Genomic DNA, 18,610 nt, shown 5'->3' with positions numbered 1-18,610 from the left:
GCATTCTGGGAATTGTAGTCTTTCATCCCCATGGGACAAAAATACATTTTCTGTCTTTTCTCAGTCTAGAAGGCACCAAATTCAAAAATAATTTCACATTTCTACTGCATTGATGACCCAGTTTAAATACAGATTCATCTTCCCAGCGCTGAAGTACCCCTTTAAGAGGGGCCATTAAATGTGAAATTTTATGAGCAGAATTCATTCCTAAACTGCTCTAAACTATACGATATTCAGATTAGGGTTGGTTCACGGTTTGATGTGGCTGAATGTATAAATCATTGGGATCTTTGACCCTGTTCTGACACTAAGCACTTTTCTCTCAGCATGTGCCCGTTCTGCTCAAGAGCCTCCCTCTATAGCCCGACCAGCTTCATACATATTTAATACCTCAGCCGAGCCTTACACAATCCCAATACCGCCATATACACATTCACAAACACACATTTAATGAGAACACGCCTGCCCTGATGACCCTTGTCGGGGTGTGAGACAGGAAGTCACGAGGGCAGTTGTGTCTTCACCACATTTTAGCACCAGAGAATGAATCCTGACTGCAGACAACATCTTCGATGACATGTATTATTTAGCGCATTGAGAATCCTATGAACTTATGAACTTCCACAGAGGTTGTGTGTGAGAGAGAGATGGGAATCTGCAAACGGGAATCTGGTCGAACAGCAACCCTCTGGCTGTACTGAACCGTTACTTTGGCTGTTATTCAATTCTGGGACCTTGAGCAGAGCGGGGAAAATACGATGCATCACAAAAAGACCGACTCACAAACGCAAAAACACACACCAGACGCAAGGGCTGTCAAACACTGGAGAGTTTCGAGACATCTCATTGAATAAAAAAAGATAACCTTCACTGTCAGCATAAAGGTTTGGGATGCATAACATTTTGAATAAGAAAGGGGGGAAAACTGCACAAAAAAAGAGATCTTGTTTATCTTGCTTGAAAAATAGACTTACACACATTGACCACAAAAATCATATTTGGAGTGCGTTTTGTTTTACGAAGATCTAATGAGGACCTCCTCGCAGAAAAAACATTTGCCTCAGGCATGTTGGTTTTCTGTTTATCAATGTGTAGCATTGCACCGGCATTGGCATTCAAAGTGTAACATCGCATCAAAACCAGGTCCGACACAACTCAACGTTTCAGCGCCGAATCATTTATCAGTCCTCCCTGGAGGCAAAATGCTGAACAAAGTGAAAATTTCAGACAATCAGAACATATTTGATGCTAGATTTTGAACCAATCAGAATTCACTGTTATCAAGTAGCCTGGGAAAACCCAGACAACTTCCAGCAAATTTAGATTTGCTCTGCAAGTAATCTGGCAGAGAGCCCATTCAAGCCCATTTCTAATCCGTAGAAATCGCGGCACCAATCAGAAACGTTGGGGCGGGCTTTACACGATGACGACAGCACAGCGACGGTTAAGCAGATTTTGTACATTACAAAGATGGATGCCGCCGTGGAATATCGTTCGAATCAGCTATCGCGTCTGTTTTAATCGATTTAAACTTTTCCCTGTTCGTTTAAAACCCGAGCAAAGGACAACACTTGGCTACCAGATGTGGATTACACCGGCTCCTTTGATGAGGAGGATGGGGAGTGTGATCATAACACCACACAGCAGCTCTGTATCTGGCCTTTCTGTGCTTATTTCCTAACACTAGATCTGGTAGTCATGTAAACATTTTAAATAATTGTAAATAAATAACTAGCGTAACTATAGCCTAGAATTCTAGACGCACCCTAGCGGCAGCAAATCTAATCTGCCGCAAGTATCGTCTAGCAATTCTGAATACACGTCTGAGCTGTAAAAACCAAACTCTGGTCAGGCCAATCACATCGCATATAGAGTCGGTGGGCGGGGCTTAACATAATGACGGCCGAGTTGCACTTGCGTGTTACTAGTAAACGCAGAAGCTGGCAAACGGCGGCCTTTCGAATCAGCCTTGACCGTGACTCTGGAAGAGTTGGAGTTACGCTTTTCTCTGAGAAAAGAACAAAGAACGGCACTGAAGTCATTCTTAAAAATGGAAGATGTGTTCAGAGTTTTCCGGCCAGATACAGCGAATGTTTAATCTATCAACGAGCTCCACTTCACGTTGCTCTGGTTGGTGGTAGCGCTATCCTATCACGTGCAGAGGGAGTTTGAAAGAAAACCGTTTATCCCGGCCCTCGGATTGAGCCCTGTCTATGGGGAGTTCCCAGACCAAACATCTTGATGTGGGTCTGGCTTGTCAGGCTAGCGTAACTATGCTCAAGACTGAAAATGTTCTAACATATCTGAAATGACTGAATTTGAATAAAGTTTGTGAGACACAATTTTCTAAAGACTCGTCAATATTATATTATTTTATTTTCAAAATATTGCAAATTGCATTCTAATCGCAATACAAATGCCTTACGACAGGGGCAAATGCGATGAGAGATCAGATGTTTCAGTCGGTCTGAGATGCTATTTAGGTTTATATTTTTATTTTATGTTGATGGAGTGGCGGTGGACACCAGCTATTTTCATATTTCTTTTACAACAACGGCAAAAGTCGTCAGAAGCCATTGCAAAATCTTCCTCGAAATCACAAACCGAGAACTGCTGTCAGAGTCTCAGATGTTTCTCCTTTGCTCTTTAATCGTGATCTCATTCATCTTTTTTAGGTCTATCAAATTGAGCCACAGAGGCATTTGAGCAACGTCCGTTGGTGACGCCGAAATTTCGCCAAAAAACTTGAATTTTCTAATCATTTCGTCCAAAATGATTTGTCTATGAAGCTTTGCCAGACCATAACTCAGTTACTACTGAGAATGGTTGGTTTTAACCAGGCTAGCTATCAAGCACAATGCAACACACACACACACACACACACACACACACACACACACACACACACACACACACACACACACACACACACACATACATATATATATATATATATATATATATATATATATATATACTGAGCACCATTTAAAAATATACAATGGAACAGAGCTGCAATCTACCTGTCTGACTGGTGGTGATGTTGACAGTGACTTGTTGTTTGAGGGTCGGGCTCAGATCGGACACCCCGTTCACCGCCTCTATGTTGAAAGTGTAGTTGGTGTTGGACAGCAGATCCGTGATCAACACTTTAGGGATTGAAAGACCAAACTGTCTAGGTACGAAATGGACATTGTTGCTGCAGGGGCTGCATGTCTTGCCGTCGCCGGCACATTTCCTGCAGTGGACGCTGTATGTGACGTCTCCTCGCCCGCCGCTCTCTCTCGGAGGACTCCACTCTAGTGTCACAGAGGTGTCGTTTAGGGTGGAGATGGGGTTCTCAGGTGCAGATGGAGGCCCTAGGAGAGAAAAAGAAAAAAAATCGCTTTAATTCAGTTTAATTCAGGGAACTCTAGAACTTAGTGTTTCTAAACTAACAATAATACAAATAATTTGTTACATGTATAGAGCACTTTTTAAGGCACTCAAATCAAATCTCCTCAACCACCACCAATGTGCAGCATCCCCCTGCATGAGACGGCAGCCATATTGCGCCAGAACACCCGCCACACACCAGCTGATTGGTGGCAAGGAAACAAAGTGATGAAGCCAATCAGTACGATTAGGAGGAGGTCATGATAAACATGGACCAATGGGCAAATTTGGCCAGGATGCCGGGGTTACACACTACTTTTTTTTCCGAAGTTCATCCTGGGATTTTTAATGACCACAGTGTCAGGACCTCGGTTTAACATCTCACCCGAAGGATGGTGCTTGTTACAGTACAGTGTCCCCATCACTATAATGGGGTGTTAGGACCCACACAGACCACAGGTGAGTGCCCCCTGCTGGCCTCACTCACACCTCTACCAACAGCTACCTGGTTTTCCCAGTTGTTCTCCCATCCAGGTACTGAGCAGGCTCAGCCCTTCTTAACTTCAGTGGGAAACCAGTTTGAGCTACAGGGTGATGTGGCTGCTGGTAAGTTATGATATGGCTATAAACTAGTAAATTATGAACCAAATATGGTCTCCAAAGGCCAAATAAATAAGTGTATCACAATTTAAAAGGTTGATAAACCACTTCTGATGCCTAAATATATAATGGTGATGATTTATGATCAAAAGGTATTTTGGCTCAGATTCCAGGGTTGTACAGTGCAAAACATATGTTGCAGGTGCTATGAAAAAATCGACCTGTGCGATGAATACATTTGCTGCAGTTGCATGTATGCGAAATAGTTTTGCATACGTGCAAAACACAGCCGCTTGTTTGTGTGTGAGGTTAGTCGATGCCACATGCGCAATATCTCAATACTCAATATCCTCTAAAAACATGAGTGTTTAGTGCAAGTTAACTGGATGAGACCTACACACCGACAAATCCGCTCATCATAAAACCAAAGCTTCAATACGATGTAAATGAGATTCATTGCTCGGTGTGCAGTTTAAAGTTTTGCATAAGCTCAGGGTTCCTTTTTTTCCCATGGTAATATAGCTAATACTAACATAATATTTGTCCCGGTGTCTGTTCCATGTGCTAGAGTGGCAGATCACAAGTCATATGTAAATCACATTTATGCATTTACAAAACAAAGTTAACTTTCCTATTGCAGAATTAAAGGAAGTGTATGTAAGATTGTGGCAAAAACTGGTACTGCAATCACTTTAAAATGACTGTAGAGCGGTGTATCCCCTCTCCCCCTCCCCCCTGACTTGAGGTTGCCAGATAGGCTGCAGGATCAGCAGGAACGTTTGTAGCTGTAGCTGTGGTAACTAGAGCAGATCTGGCAACCCCGATGCCGAAACTCAACTGACTTTGTGATTGGTCGATAGGTGGAGGGTTGAAATTTCTTACATATAGTTCCTTTAAAAAAATAAATAAAAAATGTGGTAAATACATCTCTATATATCTATATTTTTATATTTAAATATTAAATATTTCTATAACTTCTAAATTATACAAAATATATAAACAAATGAATTACTATTGTTCAGTTAAAATAAGTATCGTTCAATTTCTCAATAGAAATTGACATTATAAAATCCCTATAATCTTGTTAAATTTCTTATAATAAATAAAAATTACCACTATAAAAATTACAAATCAATTACTATCAACATAATTCATATCCTCCATAAAAACTAAGCGATAAATCCCTATCATCTTAGATATTTCTTTGTGCACACCTCTATAAAAATATTTTATTTTATTTTGGATAAAAGCGTCTGCTAAATTCATAAATGTAAAATAGCCCTTACAGTTGTGCAACTTCCTGCACTGATCTTTACATTTTTGCCAGCAAGAAAAAATAGAAAAACCCATACCGTGCCACACTCTCTAAAGCAAGCACACCAACTTAGACAACAAGAAGCATAATAAATATGAAGAAAAACCTAGGGGTTCTCCGGGGCTGTTTTGCTGGAGCTTCAACGCTGAATGCTTCCCACATTACCTTGCTGCAGTGCATTAGGGATAGCATTCATCCGAGGCCATCCAAGGAGGGCATGATAATGAGAGGATGAGGTCTGAGCAGGTTGTAGGGGGCTGGATAGTGCTGCCATGGGGTATTTTCTTGAACAGTCTGCTAAACCTGCAACTACGCACAACTAAAAGTTTTTTTAACACTACTCCGTTCAGCAGGGTGTCTGCTTTTGAAATGGGTTCTCATACGAGTGTGTGAGATGAAAACAGCAAAATAAAGCCAAAAGAAAAGAGAGTATGATAGGAAGATCCGCCAATGCACATATTCCACAAAGACATACATTGTTTTCGCAAAGCCCCAGTAATCAAAACCGCTCATCTCTTTTCCTAGAAAGTGAAGTTTGCTTTCACTGCTCAAAGGGTTTAAGGAGTCTGTAAGAGAGTTTCCGGATAGAGAGAGTAAATGAAGCAGAAGAAAACGAGGGATCAGGGTGGAGGAGTTCAAATGTCTGTGGTGATGACATTTCACCAGATCTACTAGCTGCTGGAAAGGGAGGCTTCCTCTGGGACATAGATCAGTGTGTGTATGTGTGTGTTTGCGGTCAGCAGTGGATGAAGTCTATATGTTGCACAGCCTAAAGTTTATCCCCAGTCACTGAGATACAAGCGAGTGTTTTTTTTTAAGGGTTAAAAAAAAAGAGTCTGATTAAGTTCGGTTCAACTTTGTGTAAATAATCAAAAAGATTTATGTTTCAAATACACGATGAACTCTGTTAATCAGAGAAACCTGAAAACATCTCCACAAATATATTAAAGGTGCAGTGCGTACATTTTAGCGGCATCTAGCAGTGAGGTTGCGAACTGCAACCACTCACCGCACTTCCCTCCGTTTCAAAGCACATAGAGAAGCTACATTGGTCGACACAAGGACAAAAATGTCATCACCTGAGACAGCAGAGAGTAGCTAGAGCTCTGTAGAGCAGTTTGTCCATTTAGGGCTACTGTAGAAACATGGTGGCACAAAAACAACTTAACTGTAAGGGGACCAGCTGTGTATATCAATAGAAATGGCTCATTCTAGGGTAAAAAAAAAACCCCACAACAGTTAATTATTTGATGTCTTTATACACCACTGAAAACATAATTTCTGTCATCATGAATCTTACACACTACAGCTTTAAGCAGCAACAATTAAATGTTGTCAACAATGATAACAATATATGTTTCTAGAACACCAAATTTCAATGATTTCTGAAGGATCATGTGACTGAAGACTTGAGTAATGTCTGCCATCACAGGAATAAAATATATTTTTAAAATATATTAAAATAGAAAATGTATTTTAAATTGAAATAATATTTCACAATGTTAGTGTTTTTACTGTATTTTTGATTAAATGTAGCCTTGGTGAGCATAAGGCATTATGACTGTTTTCAAACTGGTGTCCCAAATATTTTGGATTTTTCATAAAAATGCTGGATTGAAACACTAAGGTGTTATTTTTGGCTTTGGTGCATTCATTGTGTAGTATTTGAAAGGCTGTGAAATATCTTTTGCAGTTCACATTCTATGTTTGCTCATGTTTGGCTTTGTTTTTTTGTATTTTTTTCTGTTTCTGTACCCTTACTATGTTATGTCATGTCTTAGGTCATTTTCAAAACAAATAAAACAAAAAGTTGATCAATCTCATTTGATGTAAAAATGACGTGCATAAACTAGTATGCCAATGAGATTCATGCGTGTGATTTACAGCTGGTTTCTTAGTAATCACATTAGCACATCATTTTTATATCCTGGCACATGATTTTCATATACAATAAATGGTCTCATTTCACTGCTGTTGCCCTAATTTATTCTATCATTACATTAAGTAAGCAGTGTGTGTGTGTGTGTGTGTGTGTGTGTGTGTGTGTGTGTGTGTGTGTGTGTGTGTGTGTGTGTGTGTGTGTGTGTGTGTGTGTGTGTGTGTTTGGGGGGGGGGGGGGGGGGGGGGTTGGAGGTAAGTTTGTGTGTAAGTGTGTGTGTGTGTGTGTGTGATGTACTACAACTGAAGGTCATTAAGTAGATCCATATGTTTAGCTGCATGCATGATTTGCCTTATCAGATGAATGAGTCCTTTAATTAGGATCAGTCTTATGGGGTTTGTTCTTTCTCTTTCCTTTCTTTCTTTCACTCCTCAACCCGAGCACACACACACACATGTATATATATATATATATATATAGGTAATGACTCACTCTCTCAGTCTATATAAGGTGACCTCACCAGCCTTGTAAATGCAGAGCTAAACGTCCAAACTGACGTGATGTATGATGATGAGACAGTGATGAAGGTGAAAATGTACTGAGCCCAGTCTATAAGAATGAATAAGGAAAACCGCCTCCTCTTATAAACTATATGTCCTCAATCCATCCATTTATCAATCCATCTGTCCATCCATCCATGAATCCATGCATGCATAATTACAGCTATCCATTCAACCAACTTTCCATCATTTTATCCATCCATGCATCCACCTATCCATTTACCCCTTTTTCCATCAGTTCATCCATCCACACATCAATCTATTTATCCATATACTTATACTGTACATTCATGCATTCATAATTACCTCCACCTATCCATTCATCCCTCTTCCCATTAGTTTATCCATCCATGGATTTCTCTGCCTATCAACATTCATGCATGATCTACCTAACATAGATTTATGGTTGTAGTACTGGATCACTCACGGGTGCAGGCCATTGACCGCGGGTCCATGTCAGCTCTGTAAAATCCCTTCTCGCAGGAACACTCTGCGGCTTCATCCTGATGGGAGAAACTGTGAGGAGGACACTTGGTGCAGTAGGCCTCCATGGAAGAGGCCTTGTAGGTGCCTGACCTGCAGGCTGCAAAACAGAAACAAGACATACAGCTTTACAGAGCACTCCTGTCAATTGCATTAAACAAAACATAATGAGACAAGAAAAAACAAAAAAAACAACACCACCAAGTCATACCAGCTTTAAAAATAAAAAAAAAAAACAGAAAATGAAACAATAAAAAGCAAAGCAAAACGAAGAAAAATAAACGAAACGAAACGAAACAAAACACGTCATACCAGCTTAAAAAATTAAACAAAACAAAAACAGAATGAAACAATAAAAAGCAAAGCGAAGCGTAACAAAACAAAACAAAACACGTCATACCAGCTTTAAAAAATAAAAAATAAAGAGTGAAGCGAAACGAAAACAAAACACTATGAAACAATACAAAGCAAAACAAAAAAGCAAAGCAAAAAAATTAAACAACCCAATAAACAAAACAAGTCATACCAGCTTAAAAAACAAAACACAAAATTATATATTTTTTCAAAATCAAAGCAAAGCAAAACAAAATGAAACTAACAAAAAATAAACAAGTAATACCAAGAAAAACAAACAAAAACAAAACATCATACCAGCTTATTATAGAATAGTTTTTAGGGGGGGGGGGGGCACTCAGTTTCAGTCAATCTCATGTCAATCTCGAGTACCTATAGAGTAGTATTGCATCCTTCATATCTCCGAAAAGTCTTTAGTTTTATTATATTTATAAAAAAAATATAGGCTGTACCGAGTCTTTCCGGAAAAAAAACCGAGCGCCTGGAGGCGTATCGTGTGGGCGGAGCTAAAGAATGACGAATGCGCAAAGCGGTGACTTCCTCAAGCGTGGAGAAACCCTTGCTATCGATCTCAGCTAATAGATATATAATCCAGAATCAGATTCGGAGGCTGAAATAAATTGAAAAGCAGAAACAGCAACAGCAGGACGTCCGTCTCTGTGGTATGTACTGTATTTAGTGACCTGTCAACATTCGTGTGTGTTTACTCGCAGTTTATGAGGACATGATTCGGTTTATGGACTATTGTATGCGACTAAACCTTAGCAGTAGCAAGCAAAACGGTTTTGCACGTCAGACTAGTGTAACGTTATACATAGAACAACAATGGAGTAACCGTTAGCGCATTTGAATGACGAAGCACGCGATCGTGTCGTTTACTGATGTTTACTCACGCGACGATAACCAACATCATAGACATTTGAAGCAGTTTTACTCACCGGCTGCTTCCAAAGCAGGACCGAACCTTTATCGCTGGGACCGCTCCGTCAAAAACACACTTCTTTGCTATGATTTGGTGAAGTCCTGACAGCAGTGAGCGGTGGAGATCCACTTTGCGATGCGACTAAAGCGATGTTGTGACGCTTCCTGTCATTTCTGCGTTCAAACAGTGCAGAAACAGTGTTCACGGACGACTGGATCTGCACCTGAGTGTGTTTATGGGCGTGCATTTCCTCTCTCGCTCTAGTCACGCGCGCGCGCACCCTACCGGGAGAAGAGCCCGTACGGCCCATACAAGGACCTTCCGCTCTGTTCACGTCAAGTCGAGCCATACTCGAAAAAAACTCTCCGAAACTTGTGAGAAACCGGAAGGAGTATTTTTAACACAGAAATACTCCATCAAACGTCCAACATTAGTTTTTGAAACTTTGTCTATGTTTAGGATGGGAATCCAAGTCTTTAACAGTGTAAAAAGCTCAGTATGCATGAAACAGCATCCCCCCCCCCCCCCTTAAAAATGATCTACAAGATTGACTAATGTGGTATTCCAGATTCACCTCTAATGTCCATAAATGACCAGCTTTGACCAGCAGAAAAACCACATAAAACCAGCAGACATTAGAAGCTAATAGGATGAGTTTGGAGGGGAACTAATTGTTTGTCTTACCAGCGGCATACAACCTTTGATCAACAGTTATCGTTTTTGCAATTCTGTTTGCTAGTGGCACAAGTACACACTTCAGCTGTAAATAGGCATTCCTTTCTTCTTTTTCTGAGCTGTTACTACATCGGGTGTTCTGTAAAAATGGGTCAGTCAACACGAACTTAAATAACCATTGCAGAAAAACGAGCCCGAGTGCGGGAATTACAAATAGTTTCTTGAAGCAGAGCGTCCCTAAAGGACTTGACAAAACCAAAACACATCCTTGAGACCTGGATTCAAATTCCAACATTTTCCTGCCTCAGAGTACACCATGATTATGTTTACAAACCAGAGAACCTGACTCTACCCTCAAAATGTGGCCATTACTAAGGGGGAATACAGCTCGCTTTCTCTTCTCTATTTATCTCTTTTCCATCTTTTTCACATCTGCCTCTCACATTCATTTGTTTGCCTCAGCGCCCCAATGGATGACCCAATTTCTCGGCCCCTCTCAGGAGCCGTTGAGATACGTGAGGAGGAATTCAGCCTTTTACTCAATTACAAATGCAAAGTGTTCACACAAACTCAGGCTTGAAAGATGGAGCGCGTAGAAGAGTAGAAGAAGGTGGCGAGTAGGCCTTTAGCATAGTGTTAGCCTCACTCTAGCTCAAGGCGACAATAAAAAACACCACGAAGGGCTTCTGCATATTCTAATGCATGCAAATTTGGAGGCCCGTGTGAATGTTAATGAATTGGAAAGGGCATATTTATTTGATTGCTCTGCTGCTTGCCACTCGTCGAGGGGATGTTGGTGGGAGGGAGGTGGTTCGTGATGGCGCGTCTCAGGGGTAGAGACGTAAATTCATGGTGCAGTTAAGGCAAGAGTGTTAGCAATCTGCACCGCGAGCAAATTAGACAATCCTGCCGGCCGCGGAGGTCAAGCCATCGGTAGTGTCGGAAACGCAATTCAATTGATGGATCAATGCAATGATGAATTTATCCTCGCCTTGATTGCCTGTGTGAGTGGTGAAGGTCACAGATTTAATCAAGGCCTGCAGCTCCCCAGCTCGCCCATAAATCCACACCCCGCAAAGAGCGGCAGGCTAACTCTGCGCCGCCATGATCCAATCTCCATCTCGGTTCCTATACATTCTCACATCATCCGCTGCTCTCTTACTTTAAAAAAAATAAAAATAATAAAAATACAAAGTGTAACTTTCACCAGTGTCTACTGTTTCAAACTGATCAGCTTTTCTTTTCTATTTATGACACATAAAAAAAAAGTTGTCACCAATTGATTGGACTTTTGAACCGTTGTCTCTTATCTCTACTTCATTTATTTTTGTGTCAGATTTAGGGTATGTTTACACAACATTGATGTACTAAAACCATCAAAAACTATCAAAAATGATCAAAACAAAGTCAAAACAATCCCCGTTCACACGGATTAGCGAAACCTTTTAAAAACACGGTATTATTCATGCCAGTACAGTAGTTGGTAAAGTCATTTTGTAAATAATGTAATTTTCATATGAATGATGTCACCTTTTTCACAAATTTGTGTTTTTGTAGTTTACATGGAGACAGTATAGTTAATAGTATAATAATACTATTATAGTAATGGTATAGTATAGTAATAGTATAGTTTCCAAAAACTTGAACTTGAATTTTTAAACCCGTTTTTAACAATTTGCGTTTTTAAGGCCATCATAACGCCATTTTCATGTAAATGAATGGCCAAAACGCAATAGTGTTGTTTTTTTTTTTGAAAACATTGTCGTGTAAATGGCCCCTTATGCTGCTCTGATTAACCAATTAAATATTTAAAAACATATTATTGCCCAGTTGTACTTTTAAAATGTATATTTCCCCCAATAAAAAATTGTTGTGCTTGAGCCTCTGCCCTTGCCTAGAAATCTAGACTCACCCTAGCAGCAGCAAATTTAATCTGCCCGCAAGTGTCGTCTAGGAACTCTCAATACCCTTCTGAGCTGTATTCCTCTCAATCTGGACGGGCCAATCACATCGTGTATAGAGTCGGCGGGCGGGGCCATAATGACGACGGCCGAGTTGCGTTTGCGTGCTTCTGTTGTCTTGTAAACACAGAAACTGGCGAACGGCGGCGGTCTTTCGAATCAGCTTTGACTGCGATTCTGGAAGACTTGGAGTTAAGCTTTTCTCTGAGAAAAGAACAAAGAACGGCACTGAAGTCATTCTTAAAAGGGGAAGATGTGTTCGGAGTTTTGCCGACCGGATACGGCGAATGTTTAATCTGTCAGCGAGCTCTGCTTCACCTTCGTTGCTCTGGTTGGTGTAGCGCTATCCTATCGCGTGCAGAGGGAGTTTGAAAGACAACCGTTTATCCCGCCCCTCGGATTGAGCCCTGTCTATGAGTTTCCAGACCAAACATCTTGATGTGGGTCTGGCTTGTCAGGCTACCGCTGCCCCTTTTAAAGTGAAAATGAAAATTAAATGAAATTTCACTGAATTAGTTTTGATCACTTTTGATAGTTATTCATAATTTACTGATTCTCACTAATCCTTTCTATAACAACCTAGGTATGCTCAAAAGTCATCACAAATAAAAAATAAATGTTTTTTTATATATATTTGTATTCAATATCCTCTTAAAATCTATGTAATAAACATGTTAAGGATACAAGTAAGGTCAAAAGTAATCTAAAACTAATCAAAAAGTAGTCAGATTACATAGTTTCCATCATGAAATTTAATCTGAAAAGGACTGCACATGAAATGACAGAAGTTCTGCATACACCAACAGAAAGATGTCTATAATTTCACCACACGATTGAGTACAACATTTAATTAAACTGGTGCTGCTAAGCTATGGCTTTTTTTTTTTTTTTGTAGATGAATACTTTGATATGCAGTAACTTCAATAATCAATAGTCTACTCTCTCTCTCTCTCTCTCTCTCTCTCTCTCTCTCTCTCTCTCTCTCTCTCTCTCTCTCTCTCTCTCTCTCTCTCTCTCTCTCTCTCTCTCTCTCTCTCTCTCTCTCTCTCTCTCTCTCTCTCTCTCTCTCTCTCTCTCTCTCTCTCTCTATATATATATATATATATATATATATATATATATATATATAAATACATACATACACTCAATCAATAGTTACTGAACATGTTTATTGAGATGATGAACTGGTGGCTAAAAATATTAGCAAAGCACTACAAAACCATACCATTGATAGCGCCATGCTTTACCTGCTGAGCTACAAAACATATTAATTTGATTAGACTACAACTAAATAGACAGTGGAATAATGGATTGAATCGGCAACCTTACAAACACTACCCCTGGAGTCTTAACCACTACACTACACCACACCATCCCATTTCATTTTTCTTATTCAAATGAAAAGTCAGCCAAATGGGACATTTCACAGCCTCCTAAATAGTCCAAACAAATAGATTCAAATTAGGTTCAAGAGTGTTAGTCTTGAGTGTGGTGGGCCTATTGTTGGGGCCGTAGTGGCTTGAAGAGAGAAGGAGAGAGAGAGAAAAAGAGATGAGTAGGGCTCTGCTCTTAGAAAGCCTAATCAGAAGCGGAGCGTCTGGGGTGAAGGCTGGGCACCGTGCCGCTGTACTGGAGAGTTTTGGCCTACTGATGAGGGTTGCCTGGCTGTTCTTTCCTGGCACTGGTCCACAGCGGTATATCAGAACTCCCAGGCAGCCTGACCAAACACACATAGGCCCTTACGGCCGCAGGAAATTCCCTTCCGCGTAACAATCTTTGAAAGTTTTTCAAAGTGTTTCTGAGAGAAGAATGTTTATGACCTCCAGCATCTGTTTAGATGACTTTCAAAGGCTCAGCTCTACCGCAACCATTTCAGTTGTATATGCTGAACTCAAGCAGTGAAAATAATATGATCGGGCTGAAGATTGAATAGTCATAATTCGTTCATTCAGCCTCATCTCAACTCATATTAGAGTCATAAGGCTCAGGGAAGCCTGGTGTTTATTTGAGTATCAATGTTTGACAGAATTAAAGACATAAGTACTGTTTGAGTAACATTCCCAACAGCATAGTTCCCATGTCAGGGAAAGAGAAAGGGTCAGAATGGCTGACTATGCAATACTTGTCTACTAGATAGAAAATGATTAATAATACATTTTTAATATTAAAATAAATAATACAAGCAAGCAAGCACTGGGGATAAACATCTTTTTAGCTTTAAGATTTTTATTTGCAGTAAACTTTGGATGTGTGTGTGTGTGTGTGTGTGTGTGTGTGTGTGTGTGTGTGTGTGTGTGTGTGTGTGTGTGTGTGTGTGTGTGTGTGTGTGTGTGTGTGTGTGTGTGTGTGTGTGTGTGTGTGTGTGTGTGTTTTATCCTGGTGGGATAACCTGACTCATGGGGACTTGTGTCACTAAATTTAATTTTGTCACAACTAAATTAAGGTCTGCATGAGGAAACAAGCTTATAAATCATACAGAATTAGTTTTATTTTTTTATTTATTTATTTATTTAATGTAAAAATGCAGAAACTGTTCTGTGATGGGTACACTGTAAACCCGAATAAATTGTTTACATTAAGAAATTCAAAGTTTAAGTAAGAAGAACTGAATTTTTTTTACTTGAAATGTTTGAGTAGACCAATTAATACATTTAACTTAAAATGTTCATGTAACCTCAATGTGAAAATTTGTATTAATATAAACATATCTAGGTATAAAAAGCTAATTCAGAAAATGTTAACTTGCTAATTTGCTAACATGTTAACAATAGCATGGTATAGCAGTTGCTGAATGAGTGCAGCAATATAAAGCATTTAACATACTTGCTCTCAAACCCAGTTGCAAGCACCGCTTGTCACCATGATCGTAACTCTCCAAAACCCCACATTAAAAGAAACTCTTCAACACTAGCATAACAAAACATTAATCACCAAATCTCCCACTTAAGACTCATCTTACACACACACACACACACACACACACACACACACACACACACACACACACACACACACACACACACACACACACACACACACACACACACACACACACACACACACACACACACACAAAACATTATATAACACTTAATTTTAGCATTTACTCTCCCTTTTGAGTACCACAGGCAAAGCATGCTAGGGAATAGAAATCCTAGCCCAGTTTCAGTTAAACTTAAGTTTATCTAAATTCAAATAAATAATTTCATAAAACTCAAAGAAATGAAAAAGTTCAAATTACTTCTGTGAACCTGAAAGAAAAAGAAAGTGCTAAATACTCATGAAAGTTCATTTGACTGTTTAACTTAAGTTTGTCCAACTCAAACCAATTAATTATTTTGAGCACTAGGGTTCACAGTGTAGGTTTAGGGGTAGGGTTAGTGTAGGGGGATAGAATATACATTTTTACAGTATAAAAACCATAACGTCTATGGAGCGTGCCAACAAAGATAGTGAACCAGACGTGTGTGTGTGTGTGTGTGTGTGTGTGTATGTGTGTGTGTGTGTGTGTGTGTGTGTATGTGTGAGAGAGAGAGAGAGAGAGAGAGAGAGAGAGAGAGAGAGAGAGAGAGAGAGAGAGAGAGAGAGAGAGAGAGAGAGAGAGAGAGAGAGACTGTTTATGTGGTTCGAGGACACAAATTTGTATAACTACATGGGTATTACACTGGTATTACACTATAAATGTGGTTTATGAGTATATTCCAAATGTCCTCATATTTCAAATAGCTTTAAAAACACATATTATATGATTTTTTTTTTGAGAAAGTAAAAATGCAGAATGTTTCCTGTGATGGGTTGGTTTAGGGGCAGGGGCAGTATAAGGGGATAGAAGATACGGTTTGTAAAGTATAAAACCATTATGCCTATGAGAGTCCCTTTAAACCACATAGACCAACATATGTGTTTGTGTGTGAGTGTGAGTGTGAGTGTGTGTGTGTGTGTGTGTGTGTGTGTGTGTGTGTGTGTGTCCATTTCTATGAGGCCAGAGTTTAAGAAAAGATCTCTTAGTGCAGTACTTCATGGAGAAAGACCCAAAGAGCAATCGATGTTGTGATATGAAAGAAACCAAAACTTCTGCCTAAATCTACTGTAGTAAGTACTACAACACTAATAATGAGGCACAAATGAATGATCCTTGCATTGTTCTTATAAGTGGAATAAGTTACACTTTAGACATATTTTATATGAACCTTGAATGATAATGAAAAGTACAACCTGTATCCCTTGCGATGTATGCATTAGATGCATTAGTATGGATCACTACCTCACAAACATTTCAAGAATTGAGGTGGTACACTTGGGACCGCCAAATCCACGTCTATGCTTCTTGTATAAGACAGCCCAGTCATCATGTATCACAACAGATAGATTTTTTTAAAAAATATTTAAGTATTCCGACTGCAGCGCTAAGTCTGAGAAAACGTGAAGCGCGGTTCCCTCTCTTCCCAACAGCATGCGCTCTAACTCGGATAGTAAATCAAAAGACAAGGGGAAGCGAACGCTACAGAAATCTACATCTCAGATATCTCCAGGAGGTTTGCCTCATTAAAAATTCATACCCATCTGACTCTCGTTCTTTGTTTATGGCAATCAATAGCTTTTAGATATGATTCCTGAACATAAGAGCAGAGAAAAAAACGTGATGCTTTGGGGAGGTGAGAGCTGATGAAAACGATCCACTCGTGAGACAGCGTTGTTTATGAGACAAACTTAATCGTCATTTTAATTTACCGAGCAGCGGTCATCCGTGGAATTTGATTACGGCATTGCTCAAATATTTTACGGCGAGAGCATTTTATGATGTTCAATAATTGCATGCTGTGTTATAATAATGCTTGGGGGGGGAAAGGGGAAAAAAGAGAGAAAATACGAGAGAAGGAAAAGAAATCAACTGGATTTATGTTAAATATGCATCCATTTAATGAACATGAAATGTCTGATCTCAGCAGTACTGATATCATAGTCAACAGTCAAGTGAGTAATCAATTACAAAATGAATAATCCTCCATTTATTGGTTCACTTTTCATCTACATATCCTGATTCACTTCCTCCATCTCTTATACAGAAGCCAAACCGGACCCGACAACCAGCGTACGCCCCTGATGAGGTATGACCAGTTTAGGTTAGCCGACTGCAACGCTGTCACATCGCATCGATGTATCACTGATTATAATCTAAACAAATTTTCCCCATGCTAATTGGCTATCACAGCAGTAAACAGGCAGAACAGATTTCAACAACATCCCTCTTTATCCAATCAGACGTCAAAGCAGAGGTGTGCGTTTTTCAATTACTGGCCTTTGTTCGGGTAGAGAACAAATTCGCAAGACAGAAAATTACAAACCCCAGAGCCGTCGCAGTGCTCATACATAATGCATCAGTCGGCGTTTGTCTTTTTAAAGGGATGACAGTAAGTAAACAGTACTCTGGTGCCGAGCACGACCCACGCTTCCTCAATAATGGTGTTCGCAAAAGCTACCTTGCATCAGCCTTAATAAAGTCAATGTTATTTGCATGGGGAAGACATGAGAATCCACATCTCAGCCTATTTTGTTGGCCTCTGCTTTCCCCAATTTGTCCTACTAAACTCTCATGAGTTTACCTGAGATTTATGTCATGTACCCTGTGTCAAATAATGTACGATTGGACGTAGCTAATAATTCCCTGCTTTTTTATAGCATGAGAATTGATGCTGAAAGGTAAACGTGGAAAAAAAGCAGCAGCAATCAGATGGCTAGCTGAGCAAATGTGTCTAAAACCTCTGTAGAATATGGATGTTTCAGTCAAACTCTTTCCACAACGGTCTTGGATATGCTAGGGTTTTTTTCCCCAACAAGTGTGAAATTCATATGAAATACAATCACATCCTGAGAGAGCAATACCTGGTCCCCGGGCTAAACAAGTGTGTGTGAGAGAGAATATACCAGCAGAGGTGTCTCGGTGTCTCTCGCTACCTCAGGCAGAGAAATAGAAATCACACACTCCTAGATAACTGTGAATTACATCCTGGAGGATGACATCATTACTGGAGTACACACACACACATACACACACAGCCACACACACACACAGCCACACACAGACAAAAGGTAGGTAATCGCCAGCAGTGAGTCGCTTCCTGGTCTGTGTGTGATAAGGCTGTGGGGAGACTCACAGACGGAGCTCTAAGAGCTGGTGTTACTGCATCATATGATATCAGGACGTGCACATCACTCTCATGGAGGAGGGTGAGGGTCCATCTGATTGCCCACAAACACACGGGGAAAGAAAATGGAAGAAGACACTCTATACAGGGCTTAAGATAAGCCTTTCTCTACACACCCACAATGGAAATGACAAATTCGATGTAATCAAATCGCCACATCTAAAATCTGCTATACTTGTGAAATATTTGACACTATTTTGTCTTTATTTACTAGTCTATAGAGTAACAGAAATTTAGTTTGAGATAATTGTGTTGCAATTGTCAACTAAAACTATTAAGC

At 39.8% G+C, this 18,610-nt stretch overlaps 1 protein-coding gene across 1 annotated transcript in view; it reads right to left on the bottom strand.

The window, feature by feature from the left end:
* epha4b (eph receptor A4b) overlaps positions 1–18,610 on the bottom strand; it is a 182,162-nt gene that overhangs the window by 81,850 nt on the left and 81,702 nt on the right. Inside the window, exons 4-5 of the mRNA XM_067452466.1 lie at positions 8,157–8,312; positions 3,024–3,359 (exon numbers count right to left, since the gene is read on the bottom strand). Of these exons, the coding sequence (XP_067308567.1) occupies positions 3,024–3,359; positions 8,157–8,312 (492 nt within the window). The remainder of the gene's footprint in view (positions 1–3,023; positions 3,360–8,156; positions 8,313–18,610) is intronic.

The sequence above is a fragment of the Pseudorasbora parva genome, chromosome 9 (assembly GCF_024679245.1).
Source record: "Pseudorasbora parva isolate DD20220531a chromosome 9, ASM2467924v1, whole genome shotgun sequence".
Lineage (NCBI taxonomy): Eukaryota > Metazoa > Chordata > Actinopteri > Cypriniformes > Gobionidae > Pseudorasbora > Pseudorasbora parva.
Note: the sequence above shows the minus strand (reverse complement) of the source record. Positions and strands in the feature narration are given on the sequence as shown.